We start from the raw sequence: 25,101 nt of genomic DNA, 5'->3' as shown, positions 1-25,101 counted from the left end.
TGATGCCTCCACATTCAGATTCTGTTGCAAGAGCAGTGTTTAGGGCATTCGATGCAATTAGCCTGACAACACACTCAATTAGGTCATGGCAGGGGAACCTGAGTTTGAATCAAGCTGTGCACAAGTGTTTTTTTTTAAGTTTGGCTAACAGGCCTACCACTGTCAAGAAAAGAATGGGGCATGATTCTCCTTACATCATGTAATGGATACTTATTTGCTAGCTATTTAATCTGACATGTTAACTCCACAGCTACGCCACAGGCCCATTTTCAGGCATTTGAAACACTAGAAGTATACAGACAATGTAAGTTGGCATGGTATGAAGTTAATTTTTCTGGAATCTTTCTCTCTCTTTCTCACGTACATATTTATCTCCAATACTTTTGTCCAAAAGTTAATAAAATGTTGGTGTACATTCTTCATAAGCCAAGCAGAACTTATAAAAGATGACTCAAGACATCTGGCATTTGGTGCCACAGGGAATTCTCGTCACCCTTGTCCAAGATGAAAATATATTGTTTAAAAAGCCAATTTCTATGTGCTGCCATATCTTCTGTAAGTTCATAAAGTAAGGCACTTTCATCCATTTTTGTTGACCTGTCCCTTTTTATCAAATGAGCACTATTCTGATACACCATTTTTGTGTGTGTTTTGGAAGAGGTTTCTTGCTGGTTCCATAGAAAACAGGAGCAGGAGTAGGTCATTTGGCTCTTCGAGCCTGCTCCACCATTCAGTATGATCATGGCTGATCCTTTATCTCAATGCCCTCCTCCTGTGCTCTCCCCATACCCCTTGAGACCTTTAGAGTCCAGAAATCTACCCATTTCCTTCTTAAATATATTCAGTGACTTGGCCTCCACAGCCTTCCGTGGTAGAGAATTCCATAGGTTCACCACCCTCCTTAAGTGAAGAAGTTTCTCCTCATCTCAGTCCTAAATGGTCTACCCTGCATCCTGAGACAGTGACCCCTTGTTCCAGAACCCCCAGCCAGAGGGAAGATTATCCCTGCATCCAATCTGTCAGAATTTTATTTGCTTCAATGAGATCTCCTCTCATTCTTCTAAACTCCAGTGAATACAGGCCTAGTCGGCCCAATCTCTCAAGGTGAAAGGATAAAGAACGCGAATTGAGAAAGAACCATTACAGAACTAGCCGTTCCTCACCCAGCCATCCCTGCATTTTCAATGGAGTGCGTACACCAACATTAGTCCTTGATTCCGGATGCAACTGAAATGTTTGACTGGGTGCGGTTAATTCTCACGCATTGTGACCTTGTAAGAATGTTATTTAAAGAGTGCATGCAGACAGAAGACTGGACAATTTTCATGTGACCTATTTCTGGCATGTTATTTTCCCCCAATTTTGTGCATGAACCTGACTGAATCATTCATTTGCTTGAACGTCGGACTACACATGTTGAGTCAGCATGAGATTACATTTATATGCATAATGTAATTTGTCAATCTGCTTTATTGTCAATGGATGGCAATTTTTAACATTCTATCTTTTTTTTAGTATTTGTTTTATGGGATGTGAGTGAAGCTGGCAAGGCTGCATTTGTCCATGGGGATCGCCATTCTGTATCCCAAGCCATTGCACACAATTTCAACTAGTGGGATTTATAATGCTTCATATGTGATAGCCCAAGTTAAACCATGATAGCTGAGTAAGAAGGCACATTTTCAGGAGGAGGTGACTTTGCCTGATCACTAGATTTATATTGGTGAAAGGCAAAGTGAAGACTGAACTTCATCTGCAATATAAAAATGGAATGTAAGCCTTTCTATCATGAGGGTTGGAATGCCAAGGGATGTGGCATTTATAAAAGCTTTGGTCAGACCACATCTGGGGTACTGTGTTTGGTTTTAGGCACTACACCTCAGAGGATATGTTGGTTTTGGATGAGGTGCATTGCAGATTCACCAGGATGATGCCAGGTTTAAAAGGGTTAAATAATGAAGACAAGTTGCATAGACTAGGCTTCTATTCCCTTGACTATAGAAGATTATGGGGTTATCTAATTGCGGCATCTAAGATCTAACAGGGCCGATAGAGAAAAGCTACTCCCTTGACTGAGAGTTCAGATTATGGGGGAAAAAGCTTAAAATTAGAGTTTGGTCACTCAGGAGTGGTATCAAGAAACACTTCACACACTTGGTGGTAGGAGTCTGGAACTTTGTCCCCCAAATGCTGTTGAGACTGGGAAGTTGAAAATTTCAAACCTGAGCAGAGAGATTTTTGTTGCTTAATGGGATTAAGGATCATGGAACCAAGGCGTTATGGGGTTGAAGTACAGATCAGTCATGATCTAATTAAATGGTGTAACAGGTTCAGAGGTCTGAATAGCCAACTCCTGTTCCTACATTGCTAACAATGGAAAATACATGCATTTTTTGGCAACTTTGAAATCAGAATATATTTCAATTTAACCAATGCTTTTTTCAAACATCAAGGCTCCATTAGGTAATACAGTTAAAGTGCAATGTCCATGATCATTTTTCTTCTGCACTGGGTTCCAGAGTTATTCTAAATGTGTCCCATTGAGCTCAGTGAGTCTTTTGCATGCATTCCTCCACCCATTGCTCCACTTATCCCAGCACTATCATCACCAAGCAAATTCCCTAAAAGTGTCTAATATCTGGCTCCCAGGGATGCCCTGTAGATTAATGTAAAGTCAAAATTGTTGCAGAGGCTAAGCCTATGACTTTTGGTAACAGTCCGACTGTGGGAGAATTGGGTGAGAACTCCCAACCTTGCCGAGGAAATAGAGTTAACTCATTGTACTGTTGGAGTTTGTCCTCATTTTTCATTGCATCCATCAGCATAAATAACAAAAACTGACTCCTCGTGCGACTGCTATAATGTATTCAAAAGCTGGCTGTAATCCCAGGCTGTTTCGCCAGAATTCTGAATTATCTCCCCTTACTTTACACAGCGTTATTGTTCGAACTTGTCTTCTGCCAAGCTGGCACAGAGAGTGCGAAACCAGCTTAACGGCTTTGTTGGAACTGTCAGTTTGATCAGCATTATAGGGTCAGACCATTACTGTGGCATAGCTAGGACGTTCATGTCATTCTTTATCTGAAATCACTCTGTAATCATTTACTACTTTGGTTCATTGCAAGTAGCAAAACTTTGTTTCATTTTTGCTAAGTAACTTGTTTTTACCCTTAAAAGGGGACATGTGCAAATGACAGAATTTCTCAAAAGTCACTTTAGTTTTCAGATGACTCTAACTTATAAAAGTTTTACATTTCATTTCAAGTTTTTCCCAAAAAATTGCAAATCAAACTTTAGAAACAAGCCTTAAAGGCAAGTTGTCAGGGGTTCAGATATGGTTATTTCAGTATTAATGTTCTAGTCCGATCTGGATATTTTCAGTGACTGGAATAGAGATCCCTTATATAAAAAAAATCAACCAATTCCATAGAGAATTTAAAGAAATTGACAAAAGCCAAGTTCTTCAAAGGACATGGTCATGATACCCTGTCAACTTGACCTGATTTTGAGTTGTATTCTACTTTTAGGCAGCTAATCTGATTCTAGGAACTTTTGTTTAGAAGATGTAGTAATAGAGGAGTATTGTTTAGGGGAACGATGGGTCCCAATTATTCATATTGTGGAGTTTTGCCCTCAGTGATGTCAATTGAAGCCTTTAATGTTTTCCTTTATTTAGGCTTAAATAATTTGTCCAGGATTCTTTATTTTAACCTTGTTCCATTGGAACTTGTTCAATAAGTAAGGGTGAACTATTCAACTCGACTTTGACTGTTTCAATGTATTTTCTTTAATCCTTCTCGGTTGTGTTTAATGCGGATAATTGCATAAGTCCCAGAGACCTTTCTCAGTGGTGGAAATACAAGAATCTGATAGTGATAGAAATAATGTAGCCAGATGTGATACAGGCTTCAATAACAAGTTGCATCTGTGAATGGAAATGGATCTTCTGTTGATAGCTAATGCAGTAGAATGGCTGCCAAAAGCTGCTGGAGTGAGATATGGATGAAGGGATCCTGGGGAAAGGAAACTTGGAAAGCAAACTTGAATGAATGAATAATATAAGATGCTAAGTGAAAGGGAAATTGGGAAGTTTTAATTAAGGGAAAGTTCAGACTGATGGGGTGAAACCCTCCTATGTGTAATAAGTTAAAGGAGTTTGGCTAGTCCAATCCACAGCTAGTATGAAACTGCCCCCCTAACTGGCACTCAATTAGCCAACTCACTTATTAAGGCCACAGGAAAATGGGGAACTGTCACACTATTGTGGTAGGAAATATTATTAGAATGTTGGGCAGAATAGAGAATGCCCTACTCTAAATCTTTGCTGTGCTATACACCATCTGCATGGTTAGTGCTGACACTGGCTGCCTGTTTCATTTCCACCACGAATGTCCTTCCCCTTGATCTCAAAATTTACAAAGAACACATTTGATAGATGCAGAAATAAGTCAACGCATACATTGAAAACTTGAGGGAAAAGAAGACTGTCCAAGTATAAAAGTTAACCCATTTCGTAATTCTTCTCAAAAACCCTCAGATAAAAATGAAATTAGAGATTGAGATTGTAGAATCTAGTACCCCTCACAACAGCATATATTGATCATAAAGTGTTTGAGATTTTCTGACCCCCAGCAGCAATGAATATTGCACCAATATAACGAATGATTAAGAGGATAATATCCTGTGTTTGCAACGGCCAAGACAGATTCAATTAACCAGTGCAACAAGGGAGGGTTCCAGGACCGACAAACCAAGCGAATTATTCAATTCATTGGAAAACCTGTTAATTGGGATACTTTGATTTCAGCAATAATTTCAGGGCAAACCTTAACTTCCTTAGGAGCTATTTAATGGAGCCATTGTCATGGTATTATTCTTGTCAGAGAATTATGCTGGTTCATGTAACCCCTCCAACAATGGGGTAAAAAGGTGTTTTGCTTAAAACATACACTTTTGAAAGCCCCCAAGTTAAAAGCGTTATCTGGATCTTACTATGCATGCGTTTGATGCAGTTTCCAAACCTGTTCCACATTGCTTGAGAAACGATGTGTTGCACTCCATGCCGTTAAGCTTTATAGAAGCAGATGCTGGGGCAGTTGAAATTTTCGAGAAAGAGAATGGTGATGGATCTTTTGCTAGACAAGGTCATTGAGGGATATGGAGCAAAAACAGATAAAAAGAGTTGAAGGGCAGAGCAGCCATGATCTCATTGAATAATGAGACGGGCTCAAAGGGCTGAATGGCCTCCTCCTGTTCATAATGGCCCTGGATCTAAATCTCAGCATGGCCTGGAATGCCATTTGTACATTGTAGAAGACCCCATACTGCCTGATGGAGACTGAAGAAAATTCAAAGGAGGAAAGCTCGCCGCCTCCAAGGCATTCTTTTTCTTCAAACATTAAAGAAAATCAGGGGTCCTTTATTTTCTATCTGAGAGTTTGAGTAGAATCTGTTTTCCCCATACATTTCAAATTGTCTTAATTTATTTTGTTTCATTAAAATAAATTGTTCTTATTCTTTCTCTAAGTAAACCAATGTGAGAAGTTAAGAAAGTAATTCGGATCCAGCAGTTCATTTAGGTATCTTCCTTCGACATTTTGGTCAGGCACAGCTTCTTTGACAAGTTATTTTTTAAAACATAGAATCTTTCAGAATCATTGCATGTTTCTGTTAACTGTGTCTCTTGAAAGAAAAAGGCAATTTTGAAAAATCATGGCCTCACTGTCCCATCTCGGTGCAAGTGACAATCGAAAGTCTAGGTGACACAGTTTGTTGCCAACAGATCAGCACAATTAATAAAAGTGAGGTGTTGGATAATCAATGACACAATTTTATTCCTATTCTTAGTCAAGGAACCTGTGGATCCAATCACAGGTGAATGCATGATAAAGAGGATGTAAATAGTCCGAAATTACCTAAATCTTGGTTCAAACATCAATTTGATTGCTGAATTGCAATCTAATAGGTTGGCAGTCACACAGGGCACATTGTTTCCTCTTAGTAGCAAGAGGCTACATACTTCATCTTTGTTGTAACATCACTTCATTAGTAAATGGCATCTATCCACAATGAGTCGAACAGAATGTATGCAGATGTTGGGCTTCATTCAATACACCAGTAAAGCAGCAATGTTTACCCCCTCAATGTACCTCTCAACCACTGTACTCCAGTCTGTAATGCCTGGAGTAAAAACATGTCCTGCTCTTTAAATGACTGGCTGCTGAACTATTTATTTTTATTATCTAAAGCGTGCTACTCACTTGATAAATCTACTTGATTTCTCATTTCCTGGCCTTCCTAGACAATGGAGTTTGGGAGAAGAGCTTCTGTACAGTTCCAAGCAAACCGGATGGCCTCGAAAAATGCTTTCTTATTAAAATGTTTAAGTAGAATAAAATTATGTTTTGCCTTGCCATAGCAACAGCACCAGTAGCGACAATTGAGCCTCCCATCCTAACAGTCAAGCGGGGGCAGTCAGCAGAATTCCGATGCACTGCAACTGGGAATCCACCTCCAACCTTGGAATGGTTCGGTATGTAATTCCAACAAAATTTCCATGGTCATTTGGTACTGTAATGTTAGAATTGGCCTATTGTTAGTCCTATTTCAAAACGAAATGTTTTCTTAGCACAATAGGTTGAATCAATATAAGGAGTTTGCTAAAAGTCATATGTCCTAACTTAAGTAAAATGAAATAAAGTACAAAAGCAAGGAAATTATGATGAAACTTCATAAAACACCAGTCCAGCCTCAATTGGAGGATGTGTCCATTTCTGAGTACCACTCTTTAGGAAGGGTGTGAAGGCATTAGAGAGGGTGCAGAAAGAGTTAAGAGAATGATTCCAAAGCTAAGGGACTTCAATTGCAAGGATCCATTGGAGAAGCTGGGGCTGTTTTCCTTGGAGGTTGAGAGGAGATTGATTGAGGTGTTCAACTTCATGAGGGGCCTGGACAGAATAGAAAAGGAGAGACTGTTCCCATTGGCAGATGAGTCGGGAATTAGTCTTAAGGTGATTGGCAAAAAAACCAACGGCAAAATGAGAAAACACTTCTTTTACACAGTGAGTGGTTTAGACCTGAAATGTGCTGCCTGACAGTGTGTTGGAGGCAGATTCAATTGTAAATTTCAAAACTGAGCTGGACAAGCAACTGAAGAGAAAAAATTGTGCAGGGTTACAGGCAGAAGGCTGGCATGGACTTTGTAGGCCAAATGGCCTTCTCCTGCGCTAATATACCAGGAATTATCTGCAATGCTAGCATATTGGATTCTCAGCTGACAGACTCAAGTTCAAACCTTAGACCGAGGAGTGATTCCAAAACGAGGCCATCTAAATTATTACCTAAAAAGATACAGGTGGATGCGATAAGGTAATCTGGGGCTCTCTTATCCTCCTCCCAGTAAGGTAACAAAGCCATTGGGTTTCGTCTTTTTAAGTGGTGCTATGAGAGCAAATATGGTGACTAAAATATCAAAGTGTTTAAGTAAGCTACAGATGGTACAAGCAGTGAACTTTGAGAAGCTGTTGAACCTCTGAAATGTAGCTCCCAGTCCAAACTACCAAGTTCATGAGGTAGAATCCACAGCAGAGTCCCACAGAAAGCGTTTTTAAATTTATAGTTGGGATGTGGGCGTTGCCTAGAAGACCATTTATTGTCCATTCCTGGTTTGATATAACTAAGTGATCTGCTGGACCACTTCAGAAGGCATTTAAGAATCAATTGCATTCGTGCTGGGACCAGAATCACATGTAGGGTAAACAGGATAAAGACGGTAGGTTTCCTTCCCTAATGGGCATTAGCCTTATGAATTTTATTTCCAAATTCTTCTTTCAAGGGTGTTTCAATTCTCATACTGCCTGGGTGGTATTTGCACTCGTGTTCAGTGGTTTGTTAGTCCGTTACAAGTCAGGTACACAACCAATACACTGCGATACCAACCTCAAATTTTGTTCTAACCAAGGAGAAGGATATCTTTAATTTAGAGTTCTCTCACCACTTGATAGACTTCATACAGATTGCCTACCAGATCCAGTGCTAATCAATATTGATCATTTCTCTTTGGTACAAACCAGGACTTGACTAATTGGTTAAGATAGCTAAAGCCTAGGATGCATCTATTCAAAAGGCTGGGATGAGTCCCAACCTTCTCCAGGAAGAGGGAAGGTAAGGTGAATTACACTTTACAGAGAAAATCAAGGGAGCAGATAATCCTTAGCCTTTGGACTTGTACAGATCTCTTGCAATTCTCTTGCCTACTGCCAAATAGGGTTTGAATTTCTTAGCTCAAGTAGAGTCTTCATTTTAAAGAACTTCAATATTTTTCGTACCTCATCCCTCCAAGGACCCGCTTCCCTTCCAGGAATGCCAACATCCACAGTATTTTGCTTTTATGCTCAGGGAGAGTTTAGGCCAACTTATTACAGTCTCACCCAGGTCTGTTGAGCTCTTCAGAATCACCCTGAGCTGCTCCAAACCTCCTTTTACTCAGTTTGTTGTAGACAAGCTTTCTGCATTCAGAAAATGAAAAGGCTCCAGACACAATAATCCCACACACAGTCTGCAAAGTGAGATAATTGCAACAAATGTCAACATTCAATAAGATCGCTGACTCATCAGGCCCACTGAATCAAAGTGATAGTGTGGTAGCTGAAACCTTCGCAGTTAATGAAAGGTGCTTAGGTTTGCATGGATTAAGAAAGAACATATAACTTTATAGCACCTTTAACATCCTCAAGAAGTCCCAAAGTGCTTTACAGCCAATTAAGCACTTTTGAATTGTGTCATTCTTACAATGTTGGAATCATTCACATATAGTTGCTCAAACAGCTCACCACTGAGAATCGTAAATAAAGGGGTCAGATCAGTTGCCAAGCTTCTGTGTGCAAGTATCTTAAGACACCAGGTTTCCATTTGAATGTACAGGGAAAACCTATGACAATTCCTGGGAATTGTTTCGGTGGTCAAAAAAAATGACCATCGTAGGCTATTCTGATAACTCTTAAAATACAAAGCCTAATTCAATGTGTTGCCTTTCGAGGCAAAATAACTCTCTTTTTGTGTAAAGACTCAAAAAGCCTGTCGATGAGGTCAGCACCAAACTACTGCTGCTTGTGTTGCCATCAACTCAGCTGTATTGACCTCCCACATACTTATAGAATTGCCAGTGGAATCCATTGACACCTGGTCTTGGCAGTCATCTAGTTGACGTCATGCCTTTCGCTTCCCAGGGCCTACCCTGTGGTTTTGATGAAACACACAAAAATTGCCCATGGCCTAATGAGGCCTCTTTCATTACTGTCCAAGCATTTCAGGCCAGTGCCATTTCACATAAGCAATCATGGGTAAGCTTAAGAATGCAAAATAAATTCTTCTGAACTCCCCATTCCGTCCATGCTACCACCCACTGACTCCCAAAAATTTCACTTGAGTGGAAATTCATGAAGAAACTCTTAATGAATGCCTGCGGGTAATAGGTGCCTCTGCCTGCCTAAGATTGGTTTCAATAGCATTCAACTAGCAGACATGAGTTATACTGCTGACTGTAGCCATACTAGATTTAATGACGAAAGAGTACTATGCTTGAATGTTTGTGTAATGATCAATTTGCCAGATAGACAATTCCTAACTTGAGGAATTAAGTTTTCTGTTTTTTTCATTGAAACATTTTGAAGCCTCAGTTTATCAAGGAGATCCAAAATACATTCTGGGCACCTTTTAAAATTGTCTTTGCACTGATCTGTTGTCATACTGCAGGTGGCAAGAGGCCCAAATCTAAGAAAAGTTACCTACTGGCTGTGACCTTGAACCTTTAACCTTGACAAAGTCTGGAGTCAGATTGCCAACTTGCCAACTGCTCATGCAGATCTGAAATTGCTTCTTATCGATTTGAAAAACGTGTTAACAGTTCTTAACACTAAGATAAAAGCAAAATACTGCAAATGCTGGAAATATGAAACAAAAACAAAAATTGCTGGAAAAACTCAGCAGGTCTGACAGCATCTGTGGAGGGAAAGACAGAGTTAACATTTTGAGTCTGTATGACTCTTCTTCAGAAGTAAAGAGAACTAAAATGTGGTGAAAAATATACAGTTTAAGGGAGATGGGACAGGTAAAGCTGGATAGAAGGCCAGCGGTAGGTGGAGGCAAAGGAGAGATTGCAAAAGATGTCATAAACAAAAGGTCGAAGGGGTGTTAATAGTGGTGGTGATACTGGCTAAAGGAGGTGTTAATGGTGACATTAAGAGTAGAAAGCAGAATGAGCAAATGACATGGCCCTGGTGGGGTGGGGGGAGGAGATGGTGTGGGAAAAAAGATCGAAATAGGCTTAAAGGTGGGGATAAAACAATGAATGGAAATAAATTTTAAAAATAATAATAGTAAAATATTTATTTCCATTCATTGTTTTATTCCCACCTTTTAGCCTATTTCGATTTTTTTCCCCACACCATCCCCTTCCCCCACCCCACCCCCACTGGGGCCATCTGTCCCTTGCTGATTCTGCTTTCTATTCTTAATGTCACCATTAGCACCTCCTTTAGCCAGTATCACCACCAACAATACCTCTTCGATCTTTTGTTTATGACATCTTTTGTAATCTCTACTTTGCCTCCGCCTATCGCTGGCCTTCTATCCAGCTTAACTTGTCCCAACCCCCTTAAACTGTATATATTTCACCACATTTTTACTTCTCTTTAGTTCTGAAGAAGAGTCATACAGACTTGAAAGGTTAACTCTGTCTTTCCTTCCACAGATGCTGCCAGACCTGAGTTTTTCCAGCAATTTTTCTTTTTGTTAAAAAGTTCTTCCTGGGGCTAAGTTAGGACTGGAAAACCAGTATGGTAACCACACATGAGACTTTGAAATGCCCAAATGTGACCAATTTTGTTTAAAGAAATCATGCGTGTTTCCAAGATGAAAGCTAGCCATCTTTCTTTAGTTGCAATTGGACTAATCATCAAAGCATTCTTTGGTATTGTAAACACAATGCTCCCTTTACTTCAGTGAGACATTCTGTAACACAGATTCTTATTTTTTTTTTTAAAAAAATCATCAGACACAGTAATTTTACACACACCAAACAAACTAAAAGTTTCCAGACCAATTCTTGACCACATCACAAATGCAGCTGAGTAAAATCTGGGAAATGCATATTAAGTGTCAGGATTACAGCCATTCAAGTCTCCCTAATACTGTCTGAATCTGATAGCACATACTTTGGAAATTTTGGTGAAAGCTTTTGAAGATTCCTGAATTTACAAGGAAACTTGCACAGCCACTTCCAAGGAGTTTATACAAGTTTATACACTGCTTAGGGACAGACACTTCAACCCTCTTACTGCTATATTATTAGCAGTGTTAACTCATTTAGATGAATTGTTCAATGACTGTTCGAATACAGGAAGAGGAATGTCATATGCAACACTAATTTTTAGACTGTAATGGTGAGTAAATTACCAGAAATGTCTTTCTTGTTCTGGCAAACCAGAGCGTGAGATGGAGATCACTTAACGTCCAAACTTCTGGGCTCAATTACATCCAGAAATGTACCAATTTTGCAAAACATCAGTTACCAATACATTGTACTGTGCAATGACACAGATTTGTAATTTCCCCTGTAAAATTCATTGGAAAAGGTAAAAAAGACCACAGTCTGAGCAACAGGAACAACATGCTGCTTCCATCAGCCTAAAAAGGTGAAAATAATTTCCATTATAAATCTCTATGTCTACATTTAGAAAGCAAACTGTGAGGGTGAAACTGGTTTATCCCGGCAGCGTGAATGGGCTTGTAGCGAATCAAGCAACCATCTTTCCACTGCGCCAGTTTTTTATTTTCCTTTGACTTGGAAAACAGAGAGACCAGGAAATGAGTCTCCAAAAAGGGATTAGACTATTGCTCTGTAAATTTCAGAGGAAAGATCAGGTGTAGCGAGAAACTGGCTGCCACTTCATGACGAGCCCATTTTGTGCCATTAATGAGACCAATTTCACCCCATGCTGTAATTACAGCCTCATACCAGTGGTGGTGCTGCAGTGTCTCCACTGGGAGGCTACAGGTGTAATTACAGCGTGACAAGTTTACATAGGCAATCTCTATTATGGGTGAGGATGTACAATTTCTAATTACTAGCCCATATTAATCTGATTCCAACCTGTTAAAATCCAAAATAATCTCCTGGTTTGCCTACTAGAAAAACATTGCCCACAATGTGATTATTATGGCAATTATATCATTTTTTTCCTTTCTATATTTCAGGAGGTCAAGGTAATATTATTTCGCCAAATGCAGTAATTCAGGGTGGACTTCTTCGAATTGTTGCCGTGGAGCATTCAGATGAAGCTGAGTACTCCTGCAAAGCTTCAAACAGTGCTGGACATCACACAGACACGTCCATTCTCTACGTGCAGAGTAAGAACCAAATTAAATTTAAGTCGAGATGTATTCTTGTTACCTGCACCCTGAAAACCATGTTTACTGTGCAACTAATTAATGAGCAAGGATTAGCTCCCCTAAGGCTGGGTTACTGAGCCATACTCAAACTAGGAAGGCCCTTTTTTAATCCTTGGCCTGTGCTGAGTCAAGTGATCACAGCACCCTTGGCACCGTATTTAATCCAATACCAATGAACTGAGGAGGAGAGAATCCAGGTCAGATCCTTGCATTCTGATCATCGCTATTCCATGACCTATCAAGATTCTTGCGTGAGCTGTGGTAACTTGGATAAGTTAGTGGAATCCCAGAGCCCCCCAGCAGACACAAGCTAATAGGAATCATTGTATTTGAAGGGGGAAGCAGGCAAAGGGAGCAGCATCACTGAATGGAAATTTGATAGTTCACAGTCCTTGCTTGATGCTTTCCTTGAATTTCATGATGAATTGGAAAAGTACCACCTATAAATTATCTCAGTGGGTGACAACTCAGCCAAGAATGTGCTGCATAATTGGAAAGTGTATTGACTAGATCATGGACACAGTTCGCAACTGAATTATCCCACATTTACACACACAATCAATGTGCACTGTCCTTGTGTAATAATTTGGTATGGTCACTCTGTACAGCAGCTGCCACAATCATGGCCTCTGACATCTCCTCAAAGCCGTGGGCTTGTCAAAAATCATAAACATCACATTAATTGCAATTAGGCCAAGACATGGAAATAAAGAGTTATGTGTTACAGTTACAAGACTGAAATGGAGTTAAAATCAGGCCTCATTATATTCTCAGTAGCAAGTGAGTTTATGTAATGGATGATATATATGTGCAGGACAAGAGAATGGGCTCCTCTCAATGAAGGGCATCTGCTCTAAAAGTTCCTATCACCAAAGGTTACTTGCAAAGAAATGCATCAGTAACAACCCCAGGTCTGCAGGTGATGTTCACAAGATCTGTGATGATGTATCAGAACTTGCATAATAATCTCAATAAATCAAGGAACATGGTAGTATTTATTTCTGCCCTTTAGCACAAAGGGATTCAAGGAATTATTTTCTTTGGGATTTATCTACTTGGCTTGAGTCAAAAGAACAGAAGCTTCACTTTCTGCATTGCTGATTGCGTTCAACCCCCCCTATTTATAACCTATTATTTTGTTCAACAATTACAGGAGCAGAGTATGTTCTGTTTGTCACTTCCAGTTCAAGTGTTAAACATATGCTAGAAACAAATTAGCCTTCTATGAGTCTACAAAGTAACAGAAAAGAAATTTATTAACTTAGTCACCACAAGAATTATCTCTGCAGTCTCTTGGCTGTATTTGTTTTTCTGGAACTTATTCCACAGAAGCTCCTACTTTGACTGCAGCCTATTCTCGTTGCCTTACTATTTGCCAAGAAGGACCCATCCTGTATTCAGTGTGACATAGATGCAGAAAATTTGGGGCACTATGGTTTAGAAATCATAGCAACAGCAGTTGCCCTACGCCTGTACATTATCTAACTTTTTGTTTCAGAAATGCTTTGTTTTTACAAGGAACAAATGCAAACTGGCAAAATATTTGTCACTTTCAAATTCTGATTCTTTTTGGATGGTGTTAAAAGTAAAATTCAAAATAATGCATGAAATTTTGCAAAACAGACGAGAGCCAATCAGAGGGTTTATTCACTCCCATGTATACAGCAACATCCTGCATTGATAAAGCAGTAAAACATCTCAAGGCATTTCACAGGAGCATTATCCATCAAAATGCAACACCAAGCCACATAAAGAGGTGACCGCAAACTTGTTCAAAAAGCTAGGTTTTAAGGAGCATCTTAAAGGAGGAGGGAGAGGTACAGTGATAGAGAAATTTAGGGATGGATTTCCAGAGTGAAGGACCTACATAGCTGAAGGGAAGACTGTCAATGGTGGCTGAAAGAATTGGGGATTTCAAAAGAGACCAGAATTGAGAGGAATGCGGAGACCTAAGAGAGGAGGAGGGTTGAAGCCATGGAGGGATTTCAATGCAAAAAGGCAGGAATTTTAAATTTGAGATGGTAGTGGACCAGGGAGCCAGCATTGGTCAGTGAGCATGTGGTGATTGTCGAACGGAACTTGGTGTAAATTAGGATACAGGAAGAGTAGAAATAAACAAAGTGAACCAACAAAGCCCAAGTAAAATACGGAAAATGGGTCCACACAGATAATTAAAAAACATTGTTTCATAGTAGTAACAATTCTGTGATAAGCAGGCATCGCTGGACTAATGGACAACTCAGGCCAAGACAGCATTACTAATGTCCCCACCTAAGAGGCAGGATGGAGCCTATCACTACATTTGCAGAAAAATTCTTGTGCACTCGGGCAGTGCTGAAATATATAAATGGGGATTAGGTGTCTATTTTGGATTGATTAGATTTGGCGTGGCCATTATAAAAGGGAATGAGCATTGTTGATTTTGTGGATTGTCTGCTGCAGTGCAGCTAAATTGTGTAACCAAAACTGTCTGCATTCCTTCTTCCGGTCTTTGGCCAACCTGCCCTAGTTTCGTGTTGCTGTGGCAACCCTCGTGGATTTGAAGTCCGTAACATCCTATTTTAAAAACCCACTACCCAGAAGCCTATTGAGAAAATGTAGACCAATTCCCAATGCAACAGAAAGTATCATGCAGAATGCTGCTTACTGTCTCTGCGACACATACACTTGGTGCAATCTCATTAAACTTATCCCATAAAACCAAGCTAGGCGTTCATTTTAAATCTTTCTGTAAAGTATTGTTAAGTTTTACTCTGATGTGTAGACACATCAAAGAAGTTGCTTTGCATTGATTCTCTAGCTGTTGCCTTACAAGGGGTTATGAATGGATGATTTGGATCTGGTACTTGTCTTTTAAAAAAACACAGGATACATCACTAGACAGGATACATTAGAATATGCCACAACCATTTTGATTATTTTTGGTACAGTTTAAAGATATACTCCATGGGGAATTGTTTAATTTTAAAAATGGCTTCAAGCATAATCAGGTATTAATTTGAAGTGGTTTTGTCATTTTTTGTCATTGTCTCCAAGGGAAAAAATGGAAAATCTGATAAGAAAAACCCACTTAAAAGTTGCACTAACGTTAGTCATGATATTTAATGACAGCTCAGATCATTCCAGGGTGAGAAATTTGCCCTATGAAGAAAGGCCCATTCGATTCATTCTACCTTTGGAGTTTAGAAGAAAGAGATAATCTCATTGAAATGTGTAAAATTTCAATACAAAAATGTTGAACTTTTTTTCAAGAGAAAAAATGTAATGAATTTTTGAACAACTCTGAGGCTGCTTTCTCTGTTTGGATTCTGGAGCTAGCGGCATTGATCCATGGATGAGGGGTGAGCAATTTAAGACTGAGATGAGAAGAAATTCCTTCTTTTAGAGGGGTTGCAAATCTTTGGAATTCTCTATCCCAGAGGCCTGTGGATGCTTAATTGATGAGTGTATTCAAGACTGAGATCGATAGATTTTTGGTCAATAAGAGAATCAAGGGATATGGGGATAGTGCAGGGAAGTGGCATTAAGGCAGAGAGTGTCCACGACCTAATTGAATGGCAGAGTAGGCTCAAGGTATAATATAACCCTGCCTTCATTCTTTTACTTACGTCTGATTTGATTCACTTTATCACCAAGCTCCACAGTAATCCAAAGTATAATGAGGTTTACAATTTCAGTACTTTGTTTCACCACCTTGAAATGATGGATGAAAACTTGTCCAGTGAAAATTAGGCCAAGGCTGAAGGTTAAAACCCATCTGAATAATTTTTCCCCTTAAATATTAAGGCAATAACAAGTCTTTTTTTTAATCAATCAACCTCTATATCCAATGGGCCATTGTCTAGAGGATATGATTACTTTAGACTATATAACACAGAAACTGGAAGGAAAAGATTTTAAGAACATAAGAAACAGGAGCAGGAGTAGGTCATTGGGCCCCTGGAGCCTGCTCCACCATTCAACAAGATCATGGCTGAAATTATTGTGGCCTTAACTCCACTTTCCAACTGTGCCAATGTGCCCACTCTTACCACCACCACCCTCACCCCCACCACCACCACCACAACAACCCTTGACTCGCTTGTCAATCAAAATTCTATCTAACTTAGCCTTGAATATATTCAATAACCCAGCCTACACTGCTCTCTGGGGAAGAGAATTCTAATAACCCTCTGAGAGAAGAAATTCCTCCTAATCTCCATCTTAAATGGGAGATGCCTTATTTTTAAACTGTACCCCCTAGTTCTAGATTCTCCCATGAGGGGAATCATTCTACCCTGTCAAGTCCCCTCAGAGCCTTATATGTTTCAATAAGATCACCTCTTGTTTTTCTAAACTCCAATGAGTATGGACCCAACCTTTTCTAATTGCTTTGTTTATTGACATTCAAATACATTTGAAAGGAACATATTTTATGTTGCTGCTCTACATCTTGACCAGAGCAGCTCTATTATGTGTAACCGACCAGAGCTGCTCCCAGTGGTGCTTTCTTGCACAACTTGTCATTTGTCCTCTTGTCCTGCTCCAGACAGGGTTCTTCAGATTAATTCAATTCTGTTGTTGATGCTCATTGTGAAAGGAAAAGAACCTGAGTGAATCAAGGGTGTTTATTGAGGGGACCAACAGTATAGGACTCATTTAGAAATAAGCATTGGCAGTGTGTTATTGTTCAGCTCATTTCTTTACCTAGTGCATGTTTTTTATTGCAAAGTCAGGTAAAGGCTTTTATTCTCCTAGCCAAATCTTGGATCAATAAACAACGCACTTCACACGACTCTATTTGTAAGGCAACTTTTGTATTTTTCTGGTCTGCACTGCCCTTTACATTTTTATGCACAGGATTTCTTGGCATATTTCATTTGTTTATGAGCGTCCTAAAATGGAAAAGGCTAAATTGGGGGTTGTCTCCCTCATTCTTTCAATGTGGCCTGACCTCCTTAAAAACCAGTTTCTCTCACCCCTGTCTCAGTTACACCTTTGAGTTTCTTATTGTGTTCGGTGTATTCTGCTGTGGTACTAACTCCTTTGCAGTATTAAATAAGTCCCGACATGTTATAGAAGCTTAGGGGGAATGCCAAAAGTTTACAGAGCCGGTTTTATGTGATCATACAAATGACATACATACTGAATCAAAAAAAGAGTAGCATCAAACCTATCGCATATAATTGTACTTTTTAGAATTTATCTACCTTTAAAAATTGGAAACAAAAATGACACCAGTCTGAACTAATCGAATAATTTGAGTCACTCAATGATAGCTGTTCAAAAGAATTGCCAACTCTATTGTTTTGAGTCTTATAATTCCAAGAATGTTGATTCCTACTCAATATTGATTTGTATATCTGAATTTTTAAGTTTAATGTCTCCAAATTGTCTCTGTAGGTAGTGGTAACCTACCTCAGGTACAGGTTAGTCCACAGCGGATAGAGGTACCAGCGGGCGACACTGTTAGGCTGTACTGTCGAGCTGGGGGACATCCTTCACCAATGCTCTTGTGGAAGAAGCGTGGAGGAGAACTACCACCACAGGTACTACTGACCTTATTCACTTACAAGCTGCACTCAAATGCCTGGCATTCTGCTATTGATTTAGTCAGGTGGCTAGGTGTCTTCAAGTTGATGTGAATTGAGGGCAACTCCAATGATCTCTGAATACAATGCCATTAATTTTCACACCTGTGATATAAGTAAATTGTTCCCCTGTGCTTGAAGAAGCCATCCTTTTTGTCTTCCCCTGGATCCCAACAGCTCCACTGGAATGTTGCCAACAACTGTTGGTCAATGGTGGTGCTATACCAAGGCAGAGTAATTCTTTTCTTCAGTGGCTTTTGGATTAGTGGCAAATGACACTGGAGAGCAGTTAAGATAAAAGATCAATTATTCTACTAAACGTTGTAGAACTGAGCAAGAATGACAGTGGGAGTATAATGTATTAATATATTTATTGATGTATTAATATTATGTTAATATATTTAGAAGTAACAAAATACACTTTTGACTGTTGCATCTTAGTTGGAACTTTGTTTTTTGACATCCCACTTTGGATTATGTTCCAGTTTGTGGGTGAAGTACATTTTTGATAGATTTGGTCTTTAGACACATTCTACCCAACAATCTCCACAGAACCATCTACAGTGATAACCCAAAATCCCTGTTGCCTAAGAGAGTTTGAACGGCAAACCATATCAGCAGGAGCAATAATCTCAAATCTTAAAAATAGTCCTTTGCTTGCCAAGATCTGAAGATTCTCTGTCCTACCTGTTTGAGAAATTGGGTGGAGAATTTTCCAATAATGCAGAAAGCCCCCAGTTTCCAGGAACAGTGGGGAAAGACATCAAAAACAGCTGGAAGCTTCACTGCTACAGGTAGAGTATTGGAAATGATAAAATATTGTCCATATCTGATGCAATCAGTTTGCAAATACACACTATACCCCAATTACTCAACCTGAACCTTAATGTGGTTCTCATCAATGCTGCTTCTGTACAGATTTGAAATCTCTTTTGGGTAGATCCAAATTCTAATAAAGTAGAAAGTAAATGCATTGGAGATCTAACTGAATGGCTAACTAAGCCACTTGAGAAGCCTAAAAGCAAGATACTGCCGATGCTGGAAATCTGAAGCAAAAACAGAAAATGCTGGAAAAACTCAGCAGGTATAGCAGCATCGGTGGAAAGAGAAACACAGAGGGAGCAGCATCTGTGGGGAGAGAAACACAGAGCAGCATCTGTGGAGAGAGAAACACAGAGAGAGCAGCATCTGTGGAGAGAGAAACACAGAGAGAGCAGCATCTGTGGAGAGAGAAACACAGAGAGAGCAGCATCTGTGGAGAGAGAAACACAGAGAGAGCAGCATCTGTGGAGAGAGAAACACAGAGAGAGCAGCATCTGTGGAGAGAGAAACACAGAGAGAGCAGCATCTGTGGAGAGAGAAACACAGAGAGAGCAGCATCTGTGGAGAGAGAAACACAGAGAGAGCAGCATCTGTGGAGAGAGAAACACAGAGAGAGCAGCATCTGTGGAGAGAGAAACACAGAGAGAGCAGCATCTGTGGAGAGAGAAACACAGAGAGAGCAGCATCTGTGGAGAGAGAAACACAGAGAGAGCAGCATCTGTGGAGAGAGAAACACAGAGAGAGCAGCATCCGTGGAGAGAGAAACACAGAGAGAACAGCATCTGTGGAGAGAGAACACTGTTAACAGTTAATCATTTGGATTTGGGCTCAACTGGCTAACTTCAGACTGAGGTACAAACCCTAACTTAGGGATCCACAGCTTCAGTATAACTAATACTGGGTTAGTTATGTGTAAACTGCACTCTGTGCATTTTTTAATATATTCTCTAAAAACAGAGAGGCTACTTGACAATTCCTGTGATTATAGGGTCTCTAATATAGCAGTAGAATGTTGGAGTCTGGCTAATATAACATTTCTCTGAAAATGTATTGCTGTCTTGTTAATCCTTTGATATATCTAGACCTGAGGCAGAATATTAAAGCTTTCTCTTGTCATGAAAATATTAAATATTCATAAATATTTCACTTTTTGGGAAGGTAGTCCTCATTGACCTAAACCTACCCATGAACAGGCAGCGGAAACAGAAAACCATGTGGAGGGATTCTAAGATTGGACACTCTGCCGAGGGAGCACATCTCAGAAAAGCATAGGTGCTCAGCTGGATGGGAAAGCAAAAGCCATTCATTCCACGGTCTCCTAGCCTTTGCAAGGAGCACTGGGTCACAGAAGGAAGCCTACTCTGCCTTGCTGCTTCTCTCCATGGCTTGAACCACTCAAGACATGGGCCCACTCTTAATTTGGAGGACTGTTTGTTGCTTGCTTATCATCCTCTCTTTACCACTTTCTCTTCCTCTCTCCCATCCTGTCCTGCCTGGTTCCATGGATGCTGTTAGCTCCCTGGAATTTTCTGAGATGGCCACTCTTCAGGTGAGCCATCTGGCTAAGGGTGGCACCCCTGGTGTGCCAAAAGTGCCAAGCCAATCCCATTATCATCAAGTGATCATGGGCACACTTTCCAGTAGAAGTGATTGGCAACAATCAGCCAAGGGAGCCTTGTCTAACTTTACCCTCCAATCCCAGTCTTAGCCTGGTGTTGCTGGAAGCCAATTGTACCCTCCCCACTGCCGAGTGTCTCAAATCGGGCAATTCTGCAAAAACTATGGGCTTGACCTGGGATCTTCCTTCCGCATAATCATCTACTTGCTATATTTATCTATTCCAAGCAGGGGTCATAACTGTGTAGATAGTTTCATAATAAATTCCTCCAAGGTAACAATGAGCTTCTCATTTCCAACCATGATGTTTAAGTCAATGTTGGAAGCGGTTAGAATTACAATCCTGCATGCCAGCGTTTTGCCTTGTGAACTGCTGAATAAAGGCCAGGTTTGGTGAGATAATTAGGTGTTCTGAACTGCGACTCCATCTACAGCTCTACCAGCAGAATAGATTTGATGGAAAATAGGGGAAGAATTTGACTTTCACAGATCTAAAGGAGGAAGCGGGAAGTGTCGGTGAGGGAACAATAAAAGGTCAAGCTCTAGATAAAATCAACTTTCCAGTGTTTAACTGATCTCTTAGCAACATTGCCATACAAGTTGTTTCATGATGTACTGCTTGCATCTGATCTTTCGTTGCTGTTTGCACTCTCTTTTTCACCCTCTCTGCTCTCTGTCCAGGCTATGTCCGTTTTTGGTTTCTTTCCGATGGGAAATGGCTACAATGCTCATGTTTTCCAGAGGCGCATCCAAGAGCTGCAGGTAGCTGCACTTGTCTGGGCACTGGAGCTTGCTGAGCAGCTACTGATCCACTGACTTTCAGACCATTCCATCATATAGGTAGCAGGAAATGTGCAGCAGTATGCAGGGCTTGTCCAGGGTAGCAGCAGATAAGCAGGGTACAAACAGGTGTGCATCGTAGTAGCAGATGTGCAGGGGAGCAGCAGATGTGCAGAGTAGCAAGAAATGTGCAGCAGACATGCAGGGCTGCAGCAGGTTTGCAGGATACAAGCAGGTATGCATGGTGGTAGCAAGTGTGCAGGGCTGTAGCAGGTATGCAGGACATATCCAGTGCAGCAGATCATCTGTACTTGGAAACTCAGGCCTGTCCACGATGCAGTCTAACATCTAACATTCAGCACCTGATAGAACAGACTTAATTGTTTCACTGCATTAATGCTACAAAATTCTCCCACTCTTTGAAAGTACTGACACTTGACCCTTGCAGAACATGTCTGGTTTTTTTTTACCTTCAGTTTTACCTTCGCCAAATTAAAAATTATCCTCATCCCTAACCGATCTGTCCACATTCCAGTCGCACACTGACTTGTCCCACTCTGAGTTGATTTCCAACTTGCATAAAATCATTTTGGAGGAACCAGAATATAAAACTCCGCCTAAATTCACAATGCCAGTTTTACCAACAACAACTTGCATTTATAAAGCACCTAAAAGAAATACTCCTTTCTCCACTTTGGCTCTTTTGCTAAACTCCCTGAGCCTGTGCCCTCCGGTTACCAGCCCTACTGCCAATGGAAACAGTTCTCCTTATTTACTCTGTCCAATTCCTTCATAATTTTGAACACCTCAATTAAATCTCCCTTAACCTCTTTTGCTCTAAGGAGAACAACCCCAGCTTCCCATCTGTCTCCATGTAACTAGTCTTGCACCCTTGGGACCATTCTAGTAAATATCATCTGCACCTTCTCCAAGGCCAACATTCCCCAAATACAGAGGCCCAATGGACAGAGAGAACTGCTGCCAATACAAAACCTATTTTAGTAAAACTTTATTGAAGTTCCCCCAACTGGGATTGGTAGAAGTGAGATTTATGAACTGAATAAGCATGACGAATTTCAAACTCCATTTAAACACGTGAAACTATGATTCTTTTTAGAAGTGGGAAACGTTTGAATTTGTCACACATTTAAACCAAAGTCTTGCTCCAAATAAGTCAACACTTATTCAATCATAGGGACTTGCCCATCCGAGATATCAAGTGGAATGGTCTGAAAGCAATTTGTTTGCAATGCAATAATCCCAATAATTGCCTATGTGTGTCTCTGTGTGCCTGGGTGTGTGTGTATGTGATGCGGATTTTCAATGACAGTGTCACCTGTCTTTCTATTGGGCATTCACTAGACAGGGATGTCTTTGAAGTTAATATAAGATCTCCACCCCTGTGACTATCAGCCAAATCCATGTATAGAAAGGAATATGTGCTAAAGACCTCATTTAAGTGTTGTGTTTGTTGCTTGAGCTATCAGATGACAAATAAAGTGTGTGTTAAATGACTTCCAATAATTTTTTGGGGTTTTGCTGTTTAATTATAACATCACTGTGGATTCAGACACCTTCCTGTTTCAGCATTAGTTCTTCAGTGTTCAACTTCAGTAAAAGTTTATTGTAAAACTTTGGCAACATCTGATGACTCCTCATCTTTTCAGAGTATTTGGAAATTTTGTTTTATCAACATAATGTTTTTAGCCTCTTGAGAGTAATTTGTCTCCTCTTCCTGATTGGTCACCACTTAACCAAAAGAAGCCCACCACAATTCCCTTAATGCTCCCTGACTAAACCTCAGGTCTGATCTGCCCCTCACACCTCCAGCAGTCATAGGTATAGGGTGGCCTTGCCCTTGTGCTCAGCAGGAGCCAGCTGGTGGAGCAGGAGCACCCATGACCCTATGTTACTTCATGTCCAACTGGACCATCAGCTACTCTGATGACTACTTCTGAAGTCAGTGTTTTCACAAGTAATGCCTACCTCACTCACTCAGAGCAAACTGCGAGCATGGGAACAGGGGTAGGCCCTTCGGTCCCTCAGGAGGCCCAACAGAAGGAAACAATTTCTCCATATTTACGCCTTTTAATGTTTTAAGCACTTAGATCAAATCTAACCTCAAACTTCTATCCTCATGGGAATACAAGCAGAGTTTATGCCACCTTTCTTCGCAATTTTATCTCTTTTGGGCCCCAGTGTCATTCTGATGAATCTGCACTACACCCCTTCCATATCCTTCCTGAGGTGCGGTGCTCAGAGCTGAATGCAGTGTTCCAGATGCAGTCTGACCAAATTGCTAGACGGCTGAAGTATCACTTCCTCCCCTTTGTATTCCAGCCACACCCCCCCCCCCCCCCCCCCCCCCCCCCGAGATACAGGCCAACACTCTTATTAGCCTTTTTTGATTGTTTTTTTCACTTGAGTTGTGGAGTTCAATCATTTCTGTATTTAGCCTCCCAAATCTCTTAGTTCCTCTGCAGTCCCCAATCTCTTTAGGGTTTCCCCTCTGGGCTTGACAGGCAACTGCTTCAAGCAATTTCACTCAGCAAACACATGGAAATGACTCTTTATCTTGGCTGAACTTGTTCTCACACTGAACAATTTCTCCTTCAACTCCTCTCACTTCCTCCAAATAAAAGGTGTGGCTATGGGTACCCGCATGGGCCCCAGCTATGCCTGTCTCTTTATGGGGTATGTGGAACATTCCTTGTTGCAGTCCTACTCCGGCCCCCTTCCACAACTCTTTCTCCGGTACATCGATGATTACTTTGGTGCCGCTTCATGCTCTCGTCAGGACTTGGAAAAATTTATTAATTTTGCTTCCAATCTCCACCCCTCCATCATTTTCACGTGGTCCATCTCTGACACTTCCCTTCCCTTCCTTGACCTCTCTGTCTCAATCTCTGGTGATAGACTGTCCACCAATATCCATTACAAACCCACCGACTCCCACAGCTATCTCGACTACAGCTCCTCACACCCTGCTTCCTGTAAGGACTCCATCCCATTCTCTCAATTCCTTTGCCTCCGTCGCATCTGTTCCGATGATGCTACATTCAAAAACAGTTCCTCTGACATGTCCTCCTTCTTCCTTAACCGAGGTTTTCCACCCACGGTCGTTGACAGGACCCTCAACCGTGTCCGGCCCATCTCCCGCACATCCGCCCTCACGCCTTCTCCTCCCTCCCAGAAACATGATAGGGTCCCCCTTGTCCTCACTTATCACCCCACCAGCCTCCGCATTCAAAGGATCATCCTCCGCCATTTCCGCCAACTCCAGCATGATGCCACCACCAAACACATCTTCCCTTCACCCCCCTTATCGGCATTCCGTAGGGATCGCTCCCTCCGGGACACCCTGGTCCACTCCTCCATCACCCCCTACTCCTCAACCCCCTCCTATGGCACCACCCCATGCCCACGCAAAAAATGCAATACCTGCCCCTTCACTTCCTCTCTCCTCACCGTCCAAGGACCCAAACACTCCTTTCAAGTGAAGCAGCATTTCACTTGCATTTCCCCCAACTTAGTCTACTGCATCCGTTGCTCCCAATGTGGTCTCCTCTACATTGGAGAGACCAAACGTAAACTGGGCGACCGCTTTGCAGAACACCTGCGGTCTGTCCGCAAGAATGACCCAAACCTCCCTGTCGCTTGCCATTTCAACACTCCACCCTGCTCTCTTGCCCACATGTCTGTCCTTGGCTTGCTGCATTGTTCCAGTGAAGCCCAACGCAAACTGGAGGAACAACACCTCATCTTCCGACTAGGGACTTTACAGCCTTCTGGACTGAATATTGAATTCAACAACTTTAGGTCGTAAGCTCCCTCCCCCATCCCCACCCCCTTTCTGTTTCCC

General features: G+C 41.0%; 1 protein-coding gene across 4 annotated transcripts in view; it reads left to right on the top strand.

Moving 5' to 3' along the window:
• hspg2 (heparan sulfate proteoglycan 2) overlaps positions 1-25,101 on the top strand; it is a 519,883-nt gene that overhangs the window by 350,089 nt on the left and 144,693 nt on the right. For all 4 annotated transcript variants that reach the window (XM_041206462.1, XM_041206463.1, XM_041206461.1 and 1 more), the window contains 3 exons: positions 6,419-6,532; positions 12,256-12,408; positions 17,833-17,978. In XM_041206462.1, the coding sequence (XP_041062396.1) occupies positions 6,419-6,532; positions 12,256-12,408; positions 17,833-17,978 (413 nt within the window). The remainder of the gene's footprint in view (positions 1-6,418; positions 6,533-12,255; positions 12,409-17,832; positions 17,979-25,101) is intronic.

This window comes from Carcharodon carcharias, chromosome 15 (assembly GCF_017639515.1).
Source record: "Carcharodon carcharias isolate sCarCar2 chromosome 15, sCarCar2.pri, whole genome shotgun sequence".
In the NCBI taxonomy this organism is placed as follows: Eukaryota; Metazoa; Chordata; class Chondrichthyes; order Lamniformes; family Lamnidae; genus Carcharodon; species Carcharodon carcharias.
This window is presented reverse-complemented; position numbering and strand designations above follow the sequence as displayed.